General features: G+C 41.6%; 1 protein-coding gene across 1 annotated transcript in view; it reads right to left on the reverse strand.

The window, feature by feature from the left end:
- LOC138636667 (semaphorin-6D-like) overlaps window positions 1–25,446 on the reverse strand; it is a gene marked incomplete at its 5' end in the record, with an annotated part of 39,965 nt that extends 14,519 nt beyond the window's left edge. The window contains 16 exons of the mRNA XM_069724795.1: window positions 4,659–4,712; window positions 5,054–5,112; window positions 13,179–13,256; window positions 13,938–14,078; window positions 14,163–14,336; window positions 15,769–15,924; window positions 16,014–16,145; window positions 17,484–17,611; window positions 17,702–17,791; window positions 17,867–17,955; window positions 18,042–18,164; window positions 18,592–18,682; window positions 21,180–21,281; window positions 21,389–21,445; window positions 24,386–24,443; window positions 25,332–25,446. Of these exons, the coding sequence (XP_069580896.1) occupies window positions 4,659–4,712; window positions 5,054–5,112; window positions 13,179–13,256; window positions 13,938–14,078; window positions 14,163–14,336; window positions 15,769–15,924; window positions 16,014–16,145; window positions 17,484–17,611; window positions 17,702–17,791; window positions 17,867–17,955; window positions 18,042–18,164; window positions 18,592–18,682; window positions 21,180–21,281; window positions 21,389–21,445; window positions 24,386–24,443; window positions 25,332–25,446 (1,647 nt within the window). The remainder of the gene's footprint in view (window positions 1–4,658; window positions 4,713–5,053; window positions 5,113–13,178; window positions 13,257–13,937; window positions 14,079–14,162; window positions 14,337–15,768; window positions 15,925–16,013; window positions 16,146–17,483; window positions 17,612–17,701; window positions 17,792–17,866; window positions 17,956–18,041; window positions 18,165–18,591; window positions 18,683–21,179; window positions 21,282–21,388; window positions 21,446–24,385; window positions 24,444–25,331) is intronic.
- Between the last annotated feature and the right edge of the window lie 71 nt (window positions 25,447–25,517).

Raw genomic sequence — 25,517 nt, forward strand, 5'->3', positions numbered from 1 at the left:
TTTCTCATGAATGAGGGATTATTTTCAGATGGACCTCCAGAAAACTAATAAGAAGGAGTGACTTTAGCTAACAACACCGAGATAACTGATGGACACATTTTATTCACTTTGGATTTGATGAGAGAAGTTGAATGGGAGTCTATGGAGCCGGAGGCTTTTTGGAGCCGACCTCTAGTGGCACTCGCTGGTATTGCAGCTGAAGACACTTCTGGATCAGAACCATTTTACAGACCTGAAGCTACGAACTCTTTTAGAAACAGTTTGAGTTTGTACTTGTTTTACATGTACAAGCAAGTGTGTGTGTTTTTCAGGTGTCATCAGTTGAGCTGTTGCTTGTATATTAATAAACACAACATCAGACTCAATTGTTCGTTCATATGTGTCATCTATAGAAAACACACACACACACACACACACACACACACACACACACACACACACACACACACACACACACACACACACACACACACACACACACACACACACACACACACACCTAATAATGTGAACCACCTCCGACTGTGAGCTTCCTCGTTGTTGATTGATGCCCACTGAGCTCCATATTGTGTTTTTATTGACCGGGTCGATCGATGCGGGCGTCTCACTGTGTGTGTTCAGGCTGAGTTAATAAAGACTGATGACAGCAGAGAGACAGCAGAGAAAATGTTCACACACACACCAGCGTTTGGATTTCTATCTTTGTGAGGACTCATGCAGCTCAGAAACTGTCACTTCCATCTCCTCCTTGAAACCAAACCCTGACCTTTGGAAGTGGAGAGGGACCACACGAAACGTTACCCTAACCCTAACACAGAAAGACATTTTTCCTTCATAAAGTTGATTACAATATTTTTCTGAAGCCATAAACTCACTCTAATCCTGTACACACCTCCATAAACCATGTCCTAACTACTGTTGGAACAAAAAAAAATGCTGGTGCAGAATGAAATATCACAAGTAGAACTTCTAATCTATTGTCATATTTTCTCAACTACTAGAATTTATATAAAGTACAGGTAGAGTTTTTACTTCCCGGTTAGACCAACTGGTGAAGCTTTTAAAATGCTGGTCGAACTTGGAAACCACGAAGAAAAAACTCAACCTTTCAACTTTAAAACAATCGAACAGAAACCAAAACTTTAAACTTCTGGTACAACTTGTAAACTACTAGTTCAACATGTAAACTACTAGTTCAACATGTAAACTACTAGTTCAACATGCAAACTACTAGTTCAACATGTAAACTACTAGTTCAACATGTAAACTACTAGTTCAACATGCAAACTACTAGTTCAACTTGTAAACTACTAGTTCAACATGTAAACTACTAGTTCAACACGTAAACTGCTGGTGCAACTTGGAAACTAATAGTAAAACTTATAAATTCCAGATGCTTTCAAACTAGAACTCCAGAAGAACTCGAACATGAACTTCTGGTTTAAACTAGAAACATTGGAAACTGCTAACTTCCTCCATTCCCTGTCATTAAGACCTGAACCATCGCCGTGGCAACGCTGGAAGCTTGTTAGCAAACAAAACGTCTAATATCCGGCCAGCGAGACTGCTTTTCGTTCAGAACGCCGCAGGACGAAGATGAAGAGGACGGAGACGAAGACAATTAGCATCAATACGATGACTTCTGGCTGTTTCCTCACAGCTCTCATCGCACCAACAACACACTCAGTCTGGAGAAGCTGCTGCTCATTAAAAAACACTTTAATACGCCGTGATGGCTCTTTTTAACACACACACACACACACACACACACACACACACACACACACACACACACACACACACACACACACACACACACACACACACACACACCTCTCGGCGAGCGTTTGGCAGACACATGATCACACACTCTCTCTTTTGTTTAGCAGCAGATCAGAAAACACTCTTTCGGAGTCATCACAGTCTTCCTTGCTCTGTAATTACATCTTCATCGCCTGCTGCCGAGCTCGCAGCATTCCACACACACACACACACACACACACACACACACACACACACACACACACACACACACACACACACACACACACACACACACACACACACACGTCCTCTTTAGCTCTGACCTCAGTTTTGTCTGTCAGGCTGTGAACAAGCTGCTCTGAGAGGAACACCTGCAGGCAAAACTCAGCTGAAATAAAACCCACCGCGCGTTAGCGACGCTGCGTGTAAAGTTGCACGAGTGGAGAGGGACCAGCACGACTTTCTGACGACTAGTTAAATAACCGGTAGAACTTGTAAAGTACGAACCAGCGGAACTAAAAACTAACGAGATTCATTTGTAAAACTGTTGCAGGTAGATTTCGTAAAACTTGCAGAACTCCTGCTGCTTTGTGGACGTTCAGTTTTTTATGTATAAAAGAGTTACAGTGTCGTACGAAACACACTTTTGGTCTCTGTAGCTAGTTTCCCCGTTTACGACAACTGTACAAATTTTTATATGTATTTACAAGCGTCTTTTGAGGTATCCTGACAAGCGTTAAATAAATATATTTTGATAGAACTTGCTGTTTAAATTGTAGTAAAGCTTAAAGTTCTGCAGAATTAAGGGGCAGGGCTTCTTTGAGTGATAGATGGGCGTCACCGAAGCAGCAACCAACCGTGGCGTCGAGAGTTTGGTTATAAACCGTCATTTTTAAGCCTCTAATTCGCTATTTCTTTTCGAGCCAGAAGTGACCATATTTGGACGAGCTGGGGGAGGAGCCAAGAGGATGCTATACCGCGTCTAAGTATACCAAAACCAGCCCCTAGTGGTCCTCAGTGGTACGGCACTTTAAGGCTTCACTTTTCAGACCCGCAAACTACGAACAATTTTATAAACAGTTTATGGTGACATCAGTCGGCGAGGGGGAGGCGGAGCTTCAGCTTCATCTGCTGTTACAGAGAAGAGGAAATAATGGAGATATTACACACACACACACACACACACACACACACACACACACTCACACACACACACACACCATGCCTCAGCTGACATTTCTGCTCCGTCATCAACTCTGGATCTCAAGGTCTCCGGCATGCAGACAGGAAATGCAGCTTTACAGTGTGTGTGTGTGTGTGTGTGTGAGGCATGCTGAGTGATAGCTAACAGGGTTGCTATGGCGATGTGAATATGACCTCAGAAGAGGTTTGATAGTTCGACGACTGCAGCAGTTTGTTTGCTGCCTGAGGTGCTGCTGAGCAAGGCAGCGATCGGATCTAACCAACCGCAAATTTTTCTGTAACCCACGACGACGAGCCGACCGATCAGAACACAGACAAGAAAAAAGACAGGAAAACAAACCAAAAAAATGCGAAACAAGATGACGATTGTCCTTTTTTACATGTTTTAAGTGTTTCTTTTGCAAATCTAATGATGCTAACTGTCAGTCGTCTGTGTCGTTTCCACGGAAACTGTTTTAAATCTCTCCTTTGAAAATACGTGGAGAATAAAAACCTCCCAGCTGTGTCGTGATCGACGGCGTCGTTTAACGCCGGAGCTTTTTGATTGGCTCCTGTCGGGATCACCCGGCGAGGAGGCGGCGGCGTGAAGGACTCCGACACCACGAGTGACGGATGTTCTGAGCATCGCGCCTGTCGTTAGCGTAATGGCCTCGTTTGGTGGGGGGGAGGGGTGGACCGTTCCCGTGACGACGGTTTTGGCTGTAAATTGGTTATTTAATCGGAGCGAGGCCTGAATGGACTCAAGCGGTCCATTATGCTGCTCAGGGTTTCGTCTTTATGAGCCGGCGGTTGACATTGTTCAGAACGAGCTGCTGCTGCTGATGATGATGATGATGATGATGATGATGATGACACGCTGACCTTTACGTGATGCTGCTGAACCAGGAAATGGAGTTTACTCTGCAGCTGACTGCCTCCGCCATCAACTGTTGAGTTGGGTTTTTTATGCCCTCAGAGTGGACTTGTCAGGCGTCAGGAGGTCCGACGGGTTCCAGAGTTTACGGTGTTAAAACTGTCCGTTCCAGGACGTCCTGTCATTTCTAAGGCTTTAATTTAAATGACTTTTTAAAGGATTTAAAGGTGAAACAGGTGAGTGAGCGGAAGAAGATGAGGTTGACGATGAAGATGAAGTTGAGGATGAAGATGAGGTTGACGATGAAGATGAGGTTGAGGATGGACATTTCTTAACAAGGCTTTTATTGTGAAACATTTGCAGGATGTTGATGCAGCTCAAATTAAACTGTAAAACTTTTGTGAAAATTGTTGACTTTACTAAATTAAACGGATGTAAATATATTTTATAGAGAAGTATAATAAATAAATAAAAAGATTAGACACGGTGTATTCACTCCTTCTGTCCTGCATACACACACACACACACACACACACACACACACACACTGTAAACATGAAAACTACCTTGTTACACAGATACCAATGATGTGTTATAAGGCAGCAAACATTTCTTCTGTCCTTTCAAAATAAAAGGAGTGTTTGTACAAATATGCAGTTTAAAAATGTGAGTGCACGAATATAAAACGTCTCACACGATGTCATGTTTTCATCCACACAGTACCTCACCTGTCCAGAGGGGGTGCCGTTCAGCCACATTTCACATTTAAACATGATTCTCTGCAGCTGCATCGGGACAGGAAGCAGAAGCGAGAAGAAGAAGAAGAAGAGTTTCTTACCGTACGCCGAGTCGGCTGCAGATTCTTGGTTCCGAGTCGTCGCCAACACGTCGGCTGCACGACAAAAAAACACAACGATGGGAAACATTCAGAACCAAAACATCCTGGTTTTATCAGCCCGAGTCACTGAGTGGGTTTAAAGTGGACAGAAAAGGTTCTGGTTCCGGTGTTGGTGACTTTTCAAATTAAAAGCCCTCCAGTTTCAAACAGGGTCCAAACACAGACGAGGTTTAAACTAAAGAAATGCAAACAGAAAAAAACATGTTGCTGAAATTAAGATGTTGTGATACTAAATGTGTTTTTTTCTGCCGTAAACAGACTCCTCCGTATCCATGGAAACCAGTGACGGCCTCTTCTTTTATACGTCATATTTAAAACATTGATGTTCAGCTCACCGTGGCAGCTGTCGGGATGCGGCGGGTGGTCGCCCTCGATGTCCTGGTCGAACCCCGCCCTGCAGAGACAAACCAACAACAGAAAGGATCACTCCTCCGCGTAACCGTGGGTTACCGTTGCCGGGAGAAGGAGTCTCATCAGTCGACCAGATAACCAGTCAAACACAAACGGTTAATTAGATTTCATCGTTCAGCGTGAAGGACGTCAGAGGAGACCGTCTGGTCCACTGGAGACGGGCGAGTCTCGACCAATCAGAGGACGGACGGACACGGGAGGACTGGCTGCAGCTCCACTGAAGGACTTTTCCTCCCAGAGTCTCTGAGTTTCCTGTTCTGACCTTCAGCTCGGTTTTATATCGGCCGGAGAACGTTCGTGTCCGAGCAGCCGGATTGTGATCGCACGGCCGAAGGAAACACAAATCATCTAACTGCTGGAAAGTAAAAGATAAAACACGGAAACGTCGTTATTCAGTTTCACTTCCTCCACGTTCACCTGGCGGCTTCATCCAGTCAGGAAGGAAATACAAATCTACGTTTCTCTCTTCTGGGGGAGGTTTCTTCTGTTTTTCCTTCCAGCTGTTCCTCATGCTGCATTTTTGTGTTCTTCTCTGTGATGTTCTCAAACTTGTTCACCCGACATGTCCGTCCTTGAAAACAGTCCTTCGTCAGCTGTCTCCAACATTTCTGACAAACTTCTTATTTGTTTCGTGACTCATTTTCCACCAAGAGACAAGAAACCAGAGGAAACGTCTGGCGACGCTCCAACCGACCGACTCGCAGCCTTCAAACCTTCCACAGGAAGTTGGACGAATATCATCCCACAAACCTTGTTTGTTTTGTTTCAGGCAGCTGTCGCCGGTGACAGAAACATTCATCAGTCCGATCACGCCGTCCTCGTTTATCTGCCACGAAGTGTTTCCAGCTCTTCTTATCATCTCTCACCTGAACTGAGTTCAATAAACCTGAAGAACGACTGAAAAGATTAACTTTACAAATGAGACTCGATGTGGACTTTTATCCAATGACTCGAAACTTGAACCGAGTCGACGTGTAAATTACGTAATTCTTTCATCAAGTGACTCGAGACTCGACTCGAACGGTTGGAGAGTTGATTTAAAACGTTTTAAAACGGACTCAATGCTTATTTGATGAAATAACTTGAAGGTTTATTGAACATCACGAAGGAGGTGGAGGAGGAACCAGCGGAAAGAGGAACTACTGCACACAATGTAAAACTGAAGGTGGTTACAACACTTCCTGTACCGGTTATTCAAATTAAAAGCCCTCTTGGGTTTCAGTAGAAGGCTTTTATTGTGAAACTTCTGCAGGAAGACGTTGTGACTGAAATCAGACAGCAAAACTTTAGATTTAAAATCTAGAACAAAACAGTTTAAGACCTGAACTCAGACTTGAATCAACGGAATCCAGATTTGACCTGAGACCTAAAACTCCTCCTAAATGTACTAAATTTACTCGACGCCTGAATTAAAACAGTTAAAGACTCGATTTAAACTCGATTTCGACTCGATTCAGACGACCTGAGACTTACAAAGATTTCAGACTTCCTCAGATGTTACATCATTTGTTAATGTCCTTGTGTCCACATACTTTTGACTACTTTTCCCTTTAAACAACAGGTGTCTTCCCTCTAACGTCTTTTATATGTACCCTGCGTTTCCATGCCGATATAAATACACATCCCATAATAAAAAATTAAAAAATTAAAAGGGGGAATGAATCATGGCGGAGGAACATTTGGAGGCCGTTTAGTGAACTCTACATGTTCACATTTATAATAACACCAGCGGGCCTCTCTCTCTATATTTACCGCCTGTATTTGCTCGGCCCTCCGCCCCCGCAGTCACTCAATATTTATCTCCCTCCATCATCATCATCATCATCATCATCATCATCATCATCACCTCCATCCTTCCTGCAGCGTGGGCCGAGCCGAGAGAAACCGAGAGAGAGAACAGGAGGAGGTCGCTGCGACAGCGAGCCGCTATAAATCCCAAACGCTCTCGGGCACCTGAACGCCTCGCTCATCCAAAGGGGGGAGGGGCGGGGGGCCTCGGAGGATGGAAATAGACCCATTGAGAACGGTTATAAAACTCCAGCCAAGTCATCAGACCTCCGTCGCTGCCTCGTCTGTTGCTGTTTCTCAACGGAGGCGTTCGCAGGTTTGGAAAAGCTGTGAAATATAATTACGCCGAATAAACGGCCGCCGCTGCTTCCTGTTCAGAGCGAAGAGGTTCGACGCGCTGCCACGGTGACGCTCAGGTTTTAATGAACGTTGGAGTCGGAGTGAGATTTCACACCGACTGAAGACCGGAAACAGATGAAACGAAGAAATCCGTCGGGTTTAAAAAAGACTCGAATGACTCGATGGTTTCAACTCGAAAACTGACCTGAAGACTGAACTCAGATTAAACAGCATCTTTATTTGGGCTATAAAAAAACCTGTAAGACTTGTTTTGAATTTAAATTAAATGACTAAAGACTTGAAATTTAACTTGAGACTTGAACGACTTGAGACTTGATCCTCAATTTACTGGAAACTTGAATCAACTAACTGGAGACTTGAAACCTGACGGATTTGAGAATTGATGACTCGTCTAAAAAGACATTTGTCTTAAATGACTTGAATCCAGTAACTTGGATCAAATGAGAATAGGAGTAAAATTCAAATTGGCTCGAGTGACTTTAAGACTGAAGACGCACTCGACGTTTGAATCAAATGACCCGAGACTTTATCTAAAATGACTTGGGACTTGATTTGGACTCGTATCAAATTGATTGGAACTTGATTAAAATGACTTGAGACTCAATACAGACTTAAAGTTTATGACTCGTATCAGATGACTCGGGACTCGGTTTGGACTTGTGTTTCGTTTGAAGTCAGATCTTTTGCAGGCAGGAAACTGAAGCTGAAAACGAATCCACAGAAACGTAACTTTTAATTATCCTTGTGAATCCGACACTAACAGACGTTTTAATTTGTATAAACGAGTCGCGCGGCGGCGGGAGAACTCGGCTCTCGAGTCTCCAGACGGCCGTTAGACGAGTTTTAAAGCCGACAGCGGCACCCGGAGGTCCAATGAGATGGCAGCAGATGGTCGACGCCCACACAGGTGAGATTTAGAGACGTTATTAAAGCAGTGGAGGTGAAGAGGTTCGACGACGGAGGAATAATAACCGGTTTAATGAGACTGAGGCAGAAACAGCCTCTTAACACCATGAACAGTATTTAAAGGTCCCGTAGTGGAGAAATTCAGATTTATAGCTTCATTACAAAGCAGGTTGAGGCGCTTTAAATTCTCTGAAAGAGTAAAAACTCTTCGTACACAGAGAAAATACTCAGCTCGTATTCAGGAACGGTGCCGTTTGGACTTCCTGTCAGTTTGTGATGTCACAAACTCATGTCCTACTTTTTCATGTGGAAGAAACAGCCCAGTATCAAAGCAAAGCGCGTGTAATACACCCTCCCATCCACCAGAGGGGGAAGTGCATCTTCGATGCACCGAAGGATGCATCACAGACTTTCACAGAGTAGGGCGGGGCTTGAGTCTTATGTTTTTTCTTTCTCTAACCAAGTTGGTTTCCTCTACGTTTTATTTTCCTAAACTACGACTCTGACACGGTTCCCTCTGGTGGACCGGCGGGAGAATTACATGCTTTGGCGTGATACCGGGTTGGGAAGAAAAAAACATCGAACATAGCGAAGAGCTAAAAACACAGAAGAAGAAAACCCTGTGATTGGTCTGGACGTGTGTCACTCAGAGAAGAGTCAGCCAATCAGAGGAGAGGCTCGTTGATATTCATGAGTCTTAAAGCGGCAGACACCAAAACAGCCAGTTGTTGTAGAGAAGAGATGGAAAACTGCACCGAGATTAAAAACTACAAAAATATCAACATAGAATCAAAACTGTAAATATGAGACCGTTAAAGTTTAAACAAAGAGACATCGACGGTTCCTCTGATTTACGAACACGGAATAAACAATCTAAATAAACTAAATTTGCCTTTAATTTTTGTTTGTTTTACAGTGAAGCTACTACACGTTTTATTTTAAGTTTTAATGTCCGTACGATGCTTTTAAATCGGAAGATACTTTTCATAATAACGAAACAACAGCAGCTCATATAAACTTCTTCATTTCACGTATTTTTTAGCAAATAAATTAAAGGAGAGCTTCAGTTTAATTTTAACGAGCAGCAAAAATCTCCATATTTAAATCTTTTAAGTCATTTTATGTAGAAAAAAAAGCTAAAAATTCACTTAATATTAAAACGTCTTGAACACGAAAACAATTAATTCATTATGAAAGAAAAGTTAATCGAAGGAGAACTTATTTCGATGGTCGTTTATTAGAAGCAGGATTAAATATTACTGCCTGATTTATACCTCGTGAACTTTCTGTCCTCAGCTGAAGTTATATAACCTATAAAAACGCCCTCCATCTGTCCCCGGAGGACAATCTTCTCACTTATCAGCTCCAGTTTTAGGAGCTAAACTCTCTTCAGCTCAGAGACGAACGTCTGTGTTTACGCTTCGATCAGCTGCACCGAGGTCAGACGGAGTGTCGCCGGATTTTCTGGAGAACGTCGGTTTCAAAAAATCACCGACACAAACCTGAAATATAGAACTATGTTTCAGGGCATTTTGGTTGACAGGCCTGTGGTGCAGTCAAGTTTCAGGTACAAGTGGGCGGGGCAAAGCTTCCTCGGCTCCTCCCCAGCTCATCCAAATATGGTCACTTCTGCTGCCAGATGGTGACCATCAGTGACGTCACCGTTGGTTTGTGAACGTTATGAATCCTCCAGTTCAGATTCTGTCCGTCACCATCTTTGCTAGTTCGGAGCGGTTTGGAGCAGGAAGTGACCATATTTGGACGAGCTGGGGGAGGAGCCAGCGGTGGATCTGACTGATCTGATCGGAAACCTGACGATACTACGTCCCGCCCACCGATAGCTGTAACCTGACTGCACCGCAGGCCTGTCAATCAAACAGACACGCCCCCAAAAACAGGTCTTCTTGAATCTTCTTTTCTAATGAATGAGGGATTATTTTCAGATGGACCTCCAGAAAACTAAGAAGAAGGAGTGACTTTAGCTAACAACACCGAGATAACTGATGGACACATTTTATTCACTTTGGATTTGATGAGAGAAGTTGAATGGGAGTCTATGGAGCCGGAGGCTTTTTGGAGCCGACCTCTAGTGGCACTCGCTGGTATTGCAGCTGAAGACACTTCTGGATCAGAACCATTTTACAGACCTGAAGCTACGAACTCTTTCAGAAACAGTCTGTTATGGTGAGAGCTGAAATTCCTGCTGTGACTGGAGGCTTCACTAATAATGAAATCTTGCAGGTAGTAAAACTTGGTGAATCTGAGGACGTGTTGTTTCTGAGGTTTTGATTTGAACGGATCAGACGACCGACGGCGAGATCCGCTCTGACGCCAATGGAAGATAATCAGAGTCAGTGGAAGTTTCTCCCGTGAGCTGGACGGACGTCACAAACACACGATGATGTTTATTACACGTCTGCTGACTCGTTCCCGCTCGGAGATCATTAATAAAAAGAGACGAGTGTTCGCACAGAGACAAATAAATCTCTTTAAAAATCTAAACCAGAGCTGAGACAGAAAATCAGAACCTGGAAGCTGCTTCTTCTTTTACTTCCTGTTTTAACTCTCTAACACAGATATCGCTGTTGTTTTTTCCCCCCATTATCTCTCATCTTCGCTCTCCTTCGTCCTCCTTTCCAGCTCTTGCATCACCGCTTCGCCTCCCTCTTCCTTCCTTCCTCGCTCGTCTTCATCTCCACCGGCTCATCCTGTCCGTTTTGATCTTTCTGCAGCGCTTCGCATTAAAAACACAGACTGAGTGTGTTTAATGCTGCTGACGCAGATATCTGTTTCCGCTCTCTCTCTGTGTGTGTGTGTGTGTGTGTGTGTGTGTGTGTGTGTGTGTTTTTTTGTGTGTGTGTGCGCCTTCATCTGACTCCCTCGAATCTGAAGATTAGGATGAAGGACTTCTGAGATAACGAGATTATCATGTGTCTCTTGCGTCCTCATAAACACACCTGGTCTTCATAAACACACCTGTAAACACACCTGGTCCTCATAAACACACCTGGTCCTCATAAACACACTTGTAAACACACCTGGTCCTCATAAACACACCTGGTCCTCATAACCACACCTGTAAACACTCCTGGTCCTCATAAACACACCTGGTCCTCATAAACACATCTGTAAACACTCCTGGTCCTCATAAACGCACCTGGTCCTCATAAACACACTTGTAAAACACACCTGGTCCTCATAAACATACCTGGTCCTCATAAACACACCTGTAAACACACCTGGTCCTCATAAACACACCTGGTCCTCATAAACACACTTGTAAACACACCTGGTCCTCATAAACACACTTGTAAACACACCTGGTCCTCATAAACACACCTGTAAACACACCTGGTCCTCATAAACACACCTGGTCCTCATAAACACACTTGTAAACACACCTGGTCCTCATAAACACACCTGTAAACACACCTGGTCCTCATAAACACACCTGGTCCTCATAAACACACCTGGTCCTCATAAACACACTTGTAAACACACCTGGTCCTCATAAACACACCTGGTCCTCATAAACACACTTGTAAACACACCTGGTCCTCATAAACACACCTGTAAACACACCTGGTCCTCATAAACACACCTGGTCCTCATAAACACACTTGTAAACACACCTGGTCCTCATAAACACACCTGGTCCTCCTAAACACACCTGTAAACACACCTGGTCCTCATAAACCACCTCCGAAGATTAAACCGTCTCCATGTCAACCAGTTTTGACTCCACCCTCCCAAATGTCCCTTCTGATGTCCTCCCGTCCCTGAAACGTCTCCGCTGCAGCACAAGGAGTCTGAGTGGAGATCAACGTGAGGATTATGTGTTCTCGTCTGATGGAAGTCTCCGACACAAACTCGCTTCATCAAACCGGCGCTGCAGCGATCCGACGGGACAAAAAGCTCCCGATTCCTCTGAAGCCTTTTTTATTCTGGAGGGAAACTTTTCTCCACCGCGTGAAAACATGTAAATTTAATAAGAGTGTGTTCGACCGGCCCCCTCCAGGAGGGCTTCAAAGATTTCATCAAAACATGCTTCGTCGGCAGAAAACAGCTGACAGGCAGAATGCAGGATAAGAAACCCCGACAGGTTCGCACATGAAAGATGAGTCAATCCGCGATAAGAGAGTCTGTTTCGGGAGAGGAGAGCCGGCTCACACCTGAAGCTCAAAGTTACCAGAAACACACCTGGTCCTCGTAAACACACCTGGTTCTCTTAAACACACCTGGTCCTCGTAAACACACCTGGTTCTCTTAAACACACCTGGTCCTCGTAAACACACCTGGTTCTCTTAAACACACCTGTAAACACACCTGGTCCTCGTAAACACACCCGGTTCTCTTAAACACACCTGTAAACACACCTGGTCCTCGTAAACACACCTGGTCCACAAAATCGAACAAGAAAACCTGGATGCACTGAATGACATCACAGCGTCACAGCGTCTCCTGAAACCTGCAGAGAAGCTTCTTCAAACTATCAGTTTGACTCCAAATTCAAGACAGGAGAGTCGAGCCTGGAGATTCACCTGTCCCTCGTTGTCCTTCCCTCCCTGCTGTAGATTTATATCCATCAGATAAACGAGCAAAGAGGCGTTAACTGTCGGACCGATGAGAGGAACGAAGAACGGAACAGAAAAGGAAAGAAAAGAAATTCAAGAAACAGAAAAGAAAAGAATATCACAGAAAATAAAGAAAAGAAGGAAAAGAAAAGACGACAAGAAAAATAAATAAAGGAAAAGATATAACAGAAAACAAAGAGTAGAAAGGTAAAAAAGATAAGAAAAGCAAATGAAAAATAGAATATGAGCAAAATAAAAGAGAAAAATAACAATAGAAAAGAAAGAAAACAAATGAAATTTAAAAAAAATAAAATAATAGACATTAAAAAAAAAAAGAAATAAAAACAAAAAGGAAATAACAGAAATAAAAGAAAAAGAAAAGCGACGGATTAAAAAGAGAGAAACAGGAAGTGACACGTACTTGAACCCCGGCGCTACGTTGGCGCAGCTGCCGGTCCGAAGCCAGATGCAGTACGGATCCCGAGAGGCAAGGCAGGATCTGGAGAGGAAACCAGTACAGAGTGAGACATCCCTCCATATCTCTGCAGGTCGGAGTCCCTCCGATGCTGCAGCTGTTTTCACATCACTCTGGTCGCCATTCGCTCATTGACTCACTGATTAAACGGAGTCTGATTAGTGTTCAGTGTTCAGATGATGAACGAGCGCTAATTCTGTTCTCCTCGTCTAAAAATAAACTTCCTTCTGTTCGTGTTTCAGGATTCAGACTCAGATCCCCCGTTTCCCCGCGAACACGCCGATCAGGCGAATTAAGCTCCGTGTTTAAAGCGATTAAAAAAAGATTCCCCCGTTCGGATTTCTGGATGTTTTCCAGAGTAAACGACAAATTCAAGCTTTGTGAAAAAAAAGAGTTAGAACCAGAGTGTTGAAATGAAAAGGAAGAATAAAACCTTCAGTCAGAGTTTAAAGGTCCGGTTCTGAATAAAAAGCTTCAGTCAGAGTTTAAAGGTCCGGTTCTGAATAAAAAGCTTCAGTAAGAGTTTAAAGGTCCGGTTCTGAATAAAAAGCTTCAGACACAGTTTAAAGGTCCGGTTCTGAATAAAAAGCTTCAGCCACAGTTTAAAGGTCCGGTTCTAAATAAAAAGCTTCAGTCACAGTTTAAAGGTCCGGTTCTAAATAAAAAGCTTCAGTCACAGTTTAAAGGTCCACTTCGCTCTCTTACTTTTTACAGGCTCCGTGTTGGGAGCAGCGGCTCAGCGGTACTCTGATGACGCAGCTGCTGAAGGCCACGAACAGGGCGTGATGATCCTTGTCCAGCTCCAGTCCCAGAACCCGGCGGTCCTGCTGACCCTGAACGTTACACCTGGAAACAGGAAACGGATCGCCATCGTACGACGGAGGATATTTAGATATTTAACGTCGGTAAAACAGCCAATCCGATTCTCACTTGGACGGGTTGTAGACATCAATGTCCTCCAGCAGTTTGGACCCAAAGCTGTTGTTCGGATGCGTGCTGGCCAGAACCTTCAGGACCCGGCCGTCGTCGGAGCCCAGGAACATGACGCTCCGGTCCTTGTAGGGACCGGCCGACACGTCCACCACGATCTGGGTCAGCTTGGACCTGCCGGGTGGAAACACAACAGGAAACGCATCCCAGTTGATAGCCGTTTGATATTTTGAGTTTAGCTGGATTTTAGCAAAATTTGCAGATTTTTTTTTGTAGCTGTTAGCTGCTTGTTAGCTTCTTAGCAGGTTGACAGCATTATTAGCTGTTTGTTAACTTGAGTTTAGCGTAATCAGCTGTTTTTTTAGCTTTCTTGGCTGGTTTTTAGCTAAATTAGTTGTTTGTTAGCTTTGTTAGCTGGTTGTTAGCTTTGCCAAGTGTTTGTTAACTTGAGTTTAGCTGTTTTTAATCGAAATTAGCCAAATCTTTTTGGTGTGTTAGCAGGTTGTTAGCATTATTAGCCCTGTGTTCACTTGAGTTTAGTTGTTTTTTTAGCTTTTGTTAGCTTTGTTAGCAGGTTGTCAGGCTGTCAAAACTGAGTTCTAAAACATTCGCTGCAAAACCACCTGAAATGTGTCACCATGGCAACGAGGCTTCTCCAACACGAAGCCAAAGCTGAAGGGTCGTTGTGGCTCGGTGGAGGAGGTCCGGTGTGAATCTCAGGTGGTGCTTAAAGATCATCAAGGGAGCGTTCGAGTGATTTAAACCCGGTTCAGGGTTTTTGGTTGTTTTTTTCCAGCGGAGCCTCAAATATGGAGATTTTATTTCAACGTGATATTAAAAGACTTTCAGCCTGATGATGAAACCAGATGTAACATCAGGAGTTTCATCTCTGCACCAATTGGTCCAACAGTTTCTGGACGTTTCTGCTCCTTTGTGGGCGTCGACGACTTCCATGTGATGTAACAGGTGAGCTTCCATCATCATCATCATCATCATCATCTTCATTATCTGAGTCAGCCAGCTCTTTGTTGGTGGAATTAAGCGTCTCGTTCTCGACTGTAATTACAATCCATCAGAAACTCATTTTGAAAACCAGCCGTGGATTAAAAAGGTCGGACGGAGCGACCAATCAGAGACGCCGATGATCCCGCGCGGCTTTACGGGGTCGTCGGGACGATGCGTTCGCTGCCTCTCGCGGACGCTTGTAATTTACAAAGTCTGTCTCATCCGAGGCAAAACCTTCACTTCACGCTTTCTGCTTTTCCTCTTCACCTCCTCACATTTCTGTTTTTATCATCACCAACAGGAGCAGAGACGAAGAAAAACATCATCCGTCCCAAATAAATCTTAGTGATCAGCTGATTTTAGTACCGAGTAACAAAACATCTAATGAAAATAGATTAGATTAGATTTAGATTTAATGTTTGAACCTCGTGTGAATTTTGTTCCCAGACGATGATTTTCTGAAGTGTTCCTGAGCCCATGCAGTGATTTCCACGACAGAATTGTGTCTGTTTTGGAAGATCTCCAGTTGGTTTTCAGCCTCGTCCCTCGTGTTCAGAGATTTGAACCGGCACGCGTGTTTTTAGCGTGTTCTGTATCTCACCTGCTGGCCGTCCTGGTGAAACACGGCCGGTCGTTGACGGAGGGAACAGCTTCGTCCATCAGAGGATACGACTTGATGAAGGTCAGCGTCTCATCCGGGAACTGAACCGACGATTTGTAGTCCGAAGCCGGACCGTCGCCGGCGCAGGTTCCCGGCCTGGAGATGAAAAAAAAACACACATTTAATGAGGCGGGTTTAAGTCATCCTGAGTTTAGTTAAACCTGACGACCGGTCCAGGGTCTCACCTCGGTCGGGGAACCTGCTCGTCCGGTACCGGAGTCCAGGCCGAGTCGCTGGTCCGCTGCTCCTTGAACTTCCCGTTGAAGACTTTCTCGATGTCGTCCATATAGAAGGCGCAAACCGCTGAGCCGGGAATACTGCAGACACACGACAACGCCGAGTCAGCAGAACTAAAACCCGACTTTCAACGGGCTGCAAACGGGTCTGAGACGAGTTAAAGGACGCTCTGTCACGTCAGACCTGCGCTGAGTCAGCAAAACAAACCTAAAACAGCAAAAGGACGAGACTCCCAAAACTTTCAGATTAAAAAATCTTCAGTTCTTCTATAATCCGACAGTTTAGACTGTCGACACGCCGAGCGGCAACTAACGAGGTCACACTCCTGGAGGATTATGGGTACGAAGCAAAGACGGGAAAACGAGACAGAATGGAAAATGAGAGGAAGATGGAACAAAAAGAAAAAACCCAAAAAGAAGATTATCCACGTCTGGATCCTGTTTCATAATCTTTGACCCGAATCTGAGCAGGAACCTCAAATCCAGCATGAAAACTGAAGTCAAGTCTTTTTGTACGAGTAAATAAAATGTCCTCATTTCCCTGAAAGAAGTCTTGCCTTCATAAAAATGCCTTAATTCTCAAATGAAACTGACTTCATGCTTCAAAACACTTTTTTCACTGTGTTCATATGTTCAAAAATGTTGTCCCCAATTTTTTGTCACTTTCCATAAATAAAATGTCCTCACTGTCTAAAATAACATTTTACAAAATATGAACAATCAATTCAAAAATGTCCTTATTTTCTACAAAATGCCTTCATGTCCTGATAAAATGTTTCAAAGCACTTCAGTGTTCATATTTTAAAAATTGTTGTCGCCAACTTTGCAAAAAAATGTTTTACTTTCCAAATAAATTTCCTCGCTGTCTAAAATAGAACATTTTCCAAAATATGTCCAATCAATTAAAAGTAGAATAACTTTCCAAAGATGTTCTCACTTTCCCAAAAAACCCTGCTTTATTTATTAATGCCTTCACGTTCAAATAAAACCGACCTGCCGTGAAGGACTTGTTCACCCTTTTTAACTATTAACATTTTTCAGAATTTTTCCCACTTTTACAATAAAAGTCCAGACTTCTCAAGAGTCCAAAATTAAAAATAAAAACTTCTCCCATTTAAAAAGAAATCTTTACTTAAAAAAAAGAGAAAAAACTCCCCACATTTGAAAAATAATTTTAATACTTTCATTTTAGAAAAATAGTCTCACTTTCAAAGAGATTTTTCAAAATTCTGCTCACATTGAAACACAGAAGTTCACTTTCTACAAAAAAAAATTCCCAAACTAAAAACAATTTTTTTTAAAACGTCCTTATTTTCCGAAAAAAGAGAGAAACTTTTTTGACTGTCCTTTCTCTTTAGGTTGGACCCTCCGATCGGTCGACCTGAAGGCCCCTCCCCCCCCGTGGCCCCGCCCCCACACCTGTTGGCCTGAGTGGTGAAGACTCCGACCACGGCGGGTCGCTGGTTGATCTGCAGCACGTTGGTGAGCGACTGGAGGACATCGAAGTAGAAGAAAGAGTCTCCGGGAACCGAACAGTTCAACCGAGCCTGAAAAACATACGAAGAGTTACGATACGTAAAAAAAACAGTTGGTCAGCGTGTTTTGTTTTTTTAAAACTGAAGTTAGCGTGATGTCACCTTTAAGAAGGAGGTCCAGTATCTGTCCAGGACTCGCGGAGATCCTCCGTTATCGTTCTTACAGACGCGCGCGACCCGAGAAAACACCACCTAGAGGCGGGAAGAGGTAAAGATACGATCACGCGGTTCGACATCGACCAATAAAAACGATAAAAACAGGCGTACCTTCCCGAGCGCCGTGTACTCCACCGCGATCTCGCTCAGGAAGAAGTACACGTAGTTTCCGTAGTCGATGGCGTGCAGGAAGTGAGGCTCTGCAGAGAGACAGAAGGATTTTCAAAGTAAGAGACCGCAGACATACTGGATCGTTGTGCTGAGGTCAGAGTGGAGTCGACGTCACCTCGGAGCCACTTGGAGTCGTACTTGACGGTCCGGAGAACCGGCCGGCCGTCACCGAGACTTCTGTAGATTACGGCGTCGCTGGCCAGAAAGTCCGTCATGGTGGCCGAGTAGAAATCTCCACCTGAGAAGTTCAAATAAAACATCGCAAATTTGAATAAATAATCGGGTCAAAATGAGAGGAAAACGTAAAAAATAAACCGATTTTGCTGAGCTGGACTTTTTTCTCGTCCGGCTTCTCTTTACAGTAAAATTACAAACTTATATTTAAATTAAACACGAATTGTTTCTTGTTGAAAATGAATCTCATTTTCTTTCTGGTTTTGTTAAATGTTAAATGCAGTTTGTTTTGATGTCGTACGAATGGGTCGTTGTTCCGTTTATTATTCATAAAGCTTCAAAAAACAACAACCTGCAGGGTTTTTATTTGTTAATCTTTTTTAGGTTTTTCTCCTTTTTTTAAATAAACCTGTTTTTGATCTGTGCATGAAAAAATAGCAAAAAAAGAACTAAATCCCGCGTCTCGTTTCAGGAGATTAAAGCCGACTCACCTGCGAACAGGCCGACGTTGGACTGACCGGACTCGAAGGGACAGCGAGCCTGGCCGACCACCTCCTCCCCGACCTGCTCCAGCGATGTCATCTGGGGAAGATTTAAAAAGAAGAAATAACAGTTGTGAACCTGAAACTTCACGTTTGATCATTTTGTGCAGAGTTTTGTGTTAAAAACGACGCGTCAGCAGAAACGACTGCTAATCAGCCGGAGTCAGTCGGAGTTCACGTCAACGCGCCGGCTAATAATAAAACGGCTGATCTGCTGACTCGTCGTCTTCATCCTGACGGCGCTGACGGCTCAGATCAGCAAATTAAAAACTCATCCTGACCTGCTGGATGTTTTATTTTCTCTTTGAACGCAGCAGGAAACAGAAGCTTCGATCAGAGAACAGAGTCGGGTTTTAATTCATCTCATTGTGAAACAGGAACCTGAAAACATGTTCGTCTTTCTGTCCTCGTCTCCTCAAACAGAAAACAAATGAAATCAAACATCTGACGGCTGACAGGAACATCGTCTCGCCGAACTTTTCCGAATCAAAAGCTCTTGAAGGACGCGATGGATCTCAGACTTACTGAGATCTCAAATAAAAGGAACTAAACTGTGTTTTTTACTGAAAGTATTTTGCGTCACCGATATCAGCTGCAAATCGCTGAATTTAAATGAGGTGTTTGACTGATTTCAAGTGATTCCAGCAATGAGAAAACAGAACGACCGCAAAAGCAAAAGGAAATCTGATCACACTGAAATGAAGAAATATCAAAATTTCAAGAACAAAACGCTTAATATTAGGAAGTCGATGCTGTGGGAAAATCAAAAGGCTTAATAATAAAATGTCTAATAAAAACGGAGGAGGAGATCTTCTAACATACGGCGATCAGCAGGTTCACATCTTTGTGGGAACCTGATGAAGCTCCTGTGAACATTAACCAACCGCTACCATGCTAGCCAGCTAGCAACGGTCATTCATAAAAATAAATCAATTTAGCCCGAGTAAAAAGAGGTTTTATGACTTCGTGTAATTCTTTTATTCAAGTGAGACAACAACTACACAGAAGTTGTGTTTCTTTCTTTTTCCATTTGTTTTCTGCAGCGTTTCTTATTTCAGCCTCCAAACTTCAATCATCAACAACAACGTCGCAGCAGTTCGACCAAAGCAGTCCAAACTTCAGGCTGATTATCAGTCAACCTGCAGGAGTGTTTAAAAAGCCCTAAAAAAAATGACTTCCTGTTCTTTAAAACAAGTCTGAGCTGATTTTATTTTCTGCTATCAATCATGAAATGAGAGCAGCGTCTGTGGTTTTCTTTCTGCGTTATCTTCCATCACATCCAGAAAACAAAGAGTCTCTTCGTCTCCAGGTAAACGTCTCATTGTTTGGGTTTTTTCCCGCCGCCCGAGGTTTCAAAGCTGCTGCTAAACGGGGTCGTCGGCTGTCAATCAAACTTCCAGCATGACAAAAAAAAGGAGCTTGGCTCCTGATTGACAGCTGAGATGTTGTTTGTTTGGTGGAGGTGTTATGTTTAGTGTGACGCTTTCAATTAGGAGTGAAAAGAACGTCAGAGTGAACGAATAATAAATACGCGATTACACTCACTGAAATTACTTGTTTCTGTATCGTAGACTGTAAAAGAGTTTGTAGCTTCAGGTCTGTAAAATGGTTCTGATCCAGAAGTGTCTTCAGCTGCAATACCAGCGAGTGCCACTAGAGGTCGGCTCCAAAAAGCCTCCGGCTCCATAGACTCCCATTCAACTTCTCTCATCAAATCCAAAGTGAACAAGAGACGTTTTTTGTAGCTCTCAGTATGATACACGTGTCCACCAAATTTCGTGCATGTAGGTGAAAGTAGGAACTGCAGTTTAGGGGGCGCTAGCGAGCCATTTGGCCAGGGCCATCTGCAAAACCACAAAAATATGTAATTTATCCATGTACGAATTTATCTGTACGAATTTATCTATGTACGAATTTATCTAAGTATGAATTTATCTGTATGAATTTATTTATGTACGAATTTATCTATGTACGAATTTATCTAAGTATGAATTTATCTGTATGAATTTATTTATGTACGAATTTATCTAAGTATGAATTTATCTGTATGAATTTATTTATGTACGAATTTATCTAAGTATGAATTTATCTGTATGAATTTATTTAAGTATGAATTTATCTAAGTATGAATTTATCTAAGTATGAATTTATCTAAGTATGAATTTCTGAGGGAGCTGCAGACTAGAAAGCATCAATACGTAATAAACGAGCTGGAAGAAGTCTACACATGAAAACCACCGGCAGGTTTCTTTAAATCCTCTGATTCTACCGGAAATTAACACACGATGCAATATACAGATGGCCTGTAGGGGGCGGTGAGGACCAGCAGAACTAAACTGGAATCAAGTCCGAGACTGTTACGGTTAAGTTTATTGTTTACATCATGTTCTAATGAAATCTTTGTTTCTCTGGTTGCGCCCTCTAGTGGAGTCCTCCGGTAACACTGAGTACAGAGGAAAGTACGTGAGCAATAACGTTCACGACGCTAACGCTAACCGAGGACTCGTACTGTCGTTCCGAACCTCGGAAACGTTCACCTTGTAGTTGCGGCAGGTCGGGTTGAAGGCGTTGGTCCCGCAGGCGAACAGCGTCTCGTCGTTTCGGGGAACCAGAACTTTGACGTAGTTGTAGCACTCGTCCTGAAAACACAAACAGACGGGATATAAACAAATCTCATCTTTACGAGGATAAAACTGTCAGTGAACGCAGCAGCAGGCAGTAAAACGTGGGAGGAAGAGGAACGCACGCTGTTCTTCCCTCGGACTGTGCACTTGCTGACGTCTTTGGATTTCCACGTCAGCTTCTGAAACGACAGGAAGAGGAACGTTATCGACGATGACGAAGATGAAGAGTCGGACATGCTTGCTGAAACAGCTGGGGGGGGGGGGGGCTGGACCCGAAGACGGGCTGTTTACTCTGAGTGGAGCTTCAAAGCCAATCAGACGACAGCGACATGCCGTCTGATGGTTGTTTACACCTCTGAGAGCGTGTTTGTTTATCAGCGTTGTGTTTGTCCCAAAATAAATAAATAAATAAACAACAATCAGGATGAGACGTCGCAGTTCAACTAAATGATCCGAACTCACAGGAAACTTCAGAGCTCTCAGCGGCGTCTCGGTAACAGACGGATGCTCGTTGTCCTGGAGATCAACTCGGTGATGACAGCTCGGTCGTCTCCGTGGCAACCGAGCAGCCTCCAGATTTGATTAAAACCTCCGGAGGAGAAACGGATCTCGAGTTAAAGGAGCTCCTTCACAGCTGCTTTGACTTTTCCTCCTCGCTGCAGTGATGTCACCGATGACATCACTGATATTCATTTTTCTATATACAAATTTATTTATGTAAGAATTTTTTGGTACGAATTCATCTATATAATTCATCTCTATAATTCATCTATGTAATTCATCTATGTAATTCATCTATATAATTCATCTATGTAATTCATCTATGTAATTCATCTATGTAATTCATCTATGTAATTCATCTATGTAATTCATCTATGTTATTCATCTATGTAATTCATCTATGTAATTCATCTATATAATTCATCTATGTAATTCATCTATGTAATTTATCTATAATTCATCTATGTAATTCATCTATATAATTCATCTATAATTCATCTATGTAATTCATCTATATAATTCATCTATATAATTCATCTATGTAATTCATCTATGTAATTTATCTATAATTCATCTATGTAATTCATCTATATAATTCATCTATAATTCATCTATGTAATTCATCTATATAATTCATCTATGTAATTCATCTATGTAATTCATCTATGTAATTCATCTATGTAATTCATCTATATAATTCATCTATGTAATTCATCTATAATTCATCTATGTAATTCATCTATATAATTCATCTATGTAATTCATCTATATAATTCATCTATAATTCATCTATATAATTCATCTATATAATTCATCTATGTAATTCATCTATAATTCATCTATGTAATTCATCTATAATTCATCTATGTAATTCATCTATATAATTTATCTATGTAATTCATCTATATAATTCATCTATATAATTCATCTATGTAATTCATCTATATAATTCATCTATATAATTCTTCTATGTAATTCATCTATGTAATTCATCTATATAATTCATCTATGTAATTCATCTATATAATTCATCTATATAATTCATCTATGTAATTCATCTATAATTCATCTATGTAATTCATCTATGTAATTCTTCTATATAATTCATCTATATAATTCATCTATATAATTCATCTATGTAATTCATCTATATAATTCATCTATATAATTCATCTATATAATTCATCTATGTAATTCATCTATAATTCATCTATGTAATTCATCTATGTAATTCATCTATATAATTCATCTATATAATTCATCTATATAATTCATCTATGTAATTCATCTATAATTCATCTATGTAATTCTTCTATATAATTCATCTATGTAATTCATCTATATAATTCATCTATATAATTCATCTATGTAATTCATCTATGTAATTCTTCTATATAATTCATCTATATAATTCATCTATGTAATTCATCTATAATTCATCTATGTAATTCATCTATGTAATTCTTCTATATAATTCATCTATATAATTCATCTGTGTAATTCATCTATATAATTCATCTATATAATTCATCTATGTAATTCATCTATAATTCATCTATGTAATTCATCTATGTAATTCTTCTATATAATTCATCTATATAATTCATCTATGTAATTCATCTATAATTCATCTATAATTCATCTGTGTAATTCATCTATATAATTCATCTATGTAATTCATCTATAATTCATCTATGTAATTCATCTATAATTCATCTATATAATTCATCTATATAATTCAACTATTTTGGTCATCTGTGTAATTTATCTAAATAATTCATCTATGTAATTCATCTATATAATTAATCTATATAATTCAACTATTTTGGTCATCTGTGTAATTTATCTAAATAATTCATCTATGTAATTCATCTATTTCTTTACAATAAGTCTATAAATAGCGACGGAGATCCGGCAGGATGTGATGCAGCGCTTCGGGTCAGTTCAACGACAATGAGAGTAACAGCTCACATCAAAGAGCTGCGGGCGCCCAGCCGTCCCACAATGCACCGGGAGGCCCCCATTACTGTCAGTGGCCACCTGGTAACCTTTTTCCCTTTGAAGAGGCGGATCAAAGGAAACGTGTCTTTGTGCTGCAGTGCATTTGTTCTGCCGGCTCTCATTGTCACTGCTTCTGTGGAGCAGGAAGTAAAAAAAAGCTTCTTCCTTGTTGTGCTGAGGGGCGGAGCTTCTGAATCCCAGGTATCGGCCTGTATTCAACACCTTCTGGTCCATTAGTAACAAAACAGTTACTCAGGAACGGATATTTACAGTTGATTTCAACTTCTATGTCTCCGACACGTTTCTGAGCAGCTCGCTGAAGGTTTGAACAAAATACCGATTCAGCATTTTTTATTTATTTATTTTCTAACGTGTCCGAGTGAACGACTATCTGCTGCACTCAGTGTTAGCGGAGGTTTAAGCTCCGCCCACAGGGAGACACGCAGAGATCAGAGGACACAAACACAGCAGAGACCCTCAGCTGGAAACAAACGATGCTCAGAAATGAGGTCATATAACATAAATAACAAAATAAACAGTTTACGGTGTATAAATATAAATATATACATATATATATATATATATACATACATAATATTTATAGATAATATTCTCACCAGCCGCGGGACGAAGTCGTCCGAAGCCGTCGTCAGATTGACGGCGAACACGTGGTCTCTGAGGACATGAAAGCAGAGTCAGTGAACGCCTCGTTATTAATGTACGTGTCTGATTCATCAACACTTTATTTTCTTGGTGAATTTATTCACAATTAGGTCAAAAATCTGTAAAAATAAAGAAGACAAATGTTGTTCGTGTCCACAGTCCCGTTTTTAATCTGCTTGTTTTTTCATCTTCACAATTAAAAGCTGAATTAATTAAATATTTGAACTTTTTTTTCTTTAAAATCATTAAAGTAGCTGCAGGTTAATTTTATGTTGATTGAATGTTTCACCTTCAAACGTCTGTTTCATGAAAACAAGCAGAAACCTTCGAATAATCAGTTTATTATGAAGTGAGACAAATAAATTAAACTAATCTGCACTTTTTAGGATGAAACAATTACTAAAAAGTTGGAGAGCAAATTTGATTAAATAATCGTTGTAGCTCTGGTAAAAGATTTGCTTCAGTTTGATGCCGTATTCGTCAATAAAAACTAACTTGTCGTTTCATTTAAGTTTAAAAAAAATCCTGTTAATTTCAGAATCTAATTTTAAAACTTTTTTTTAAATATTTTGTCCAGAAAATTGACAGAAAAAAACAGCAAAAGCATCAAATCATCAAATCTGACATGAAAATGAAAAACATTTATGTGATAATAAAACAAACTAACTAAATAATTTTCCATTGATTGATCGACTGATGAATTAATTGTTGTCGGCAGTTCGTTGACCTCCAGAAGAAAAAATGATTCTGGGTTTAAAATAAGAAACTTTTTCTGCTCGATAAAATAACGTCAAACTGTCTAAATGTTGATGTGTGTGTGTGTGTGTGTGTGTGTGTGTGTGTGTGTGTGTGTGTGTGTGTGTGTGTGTGTGTGTGTGTGTGTGTGTGTGTGTGTGAGACCTGGCAGCGATGTACAACATGTGGTTGATCCGTAACATCCTCTGGAAGTCCAGACCGAGACGCAGCGTGTCGTTGTCCTGCAGCAGACCGTTGAAACCACGATACTGGTACGACTCTGTAGACACACACACACACACACACACACACACACACACACACACACACACACACACACACACACACACA

This window comes from Brachyistius frenatus, unplaced genomic scaffold (assembly GCF_029030835.1).
Source record: "Brachyistius frenatus isolate BFR_SWC_R1_liver_20210118 unplaced genomic scaffold, ASM2903083v1 Contig_395, whole genome shotgun sequence".
Taxonomy (NCBI): domain Eukaryota; kingdom Metazoa; phylum Chordata; class Actinopteri; family Embiotocidae; genus Brachyistius; species Brachyistius frenatus.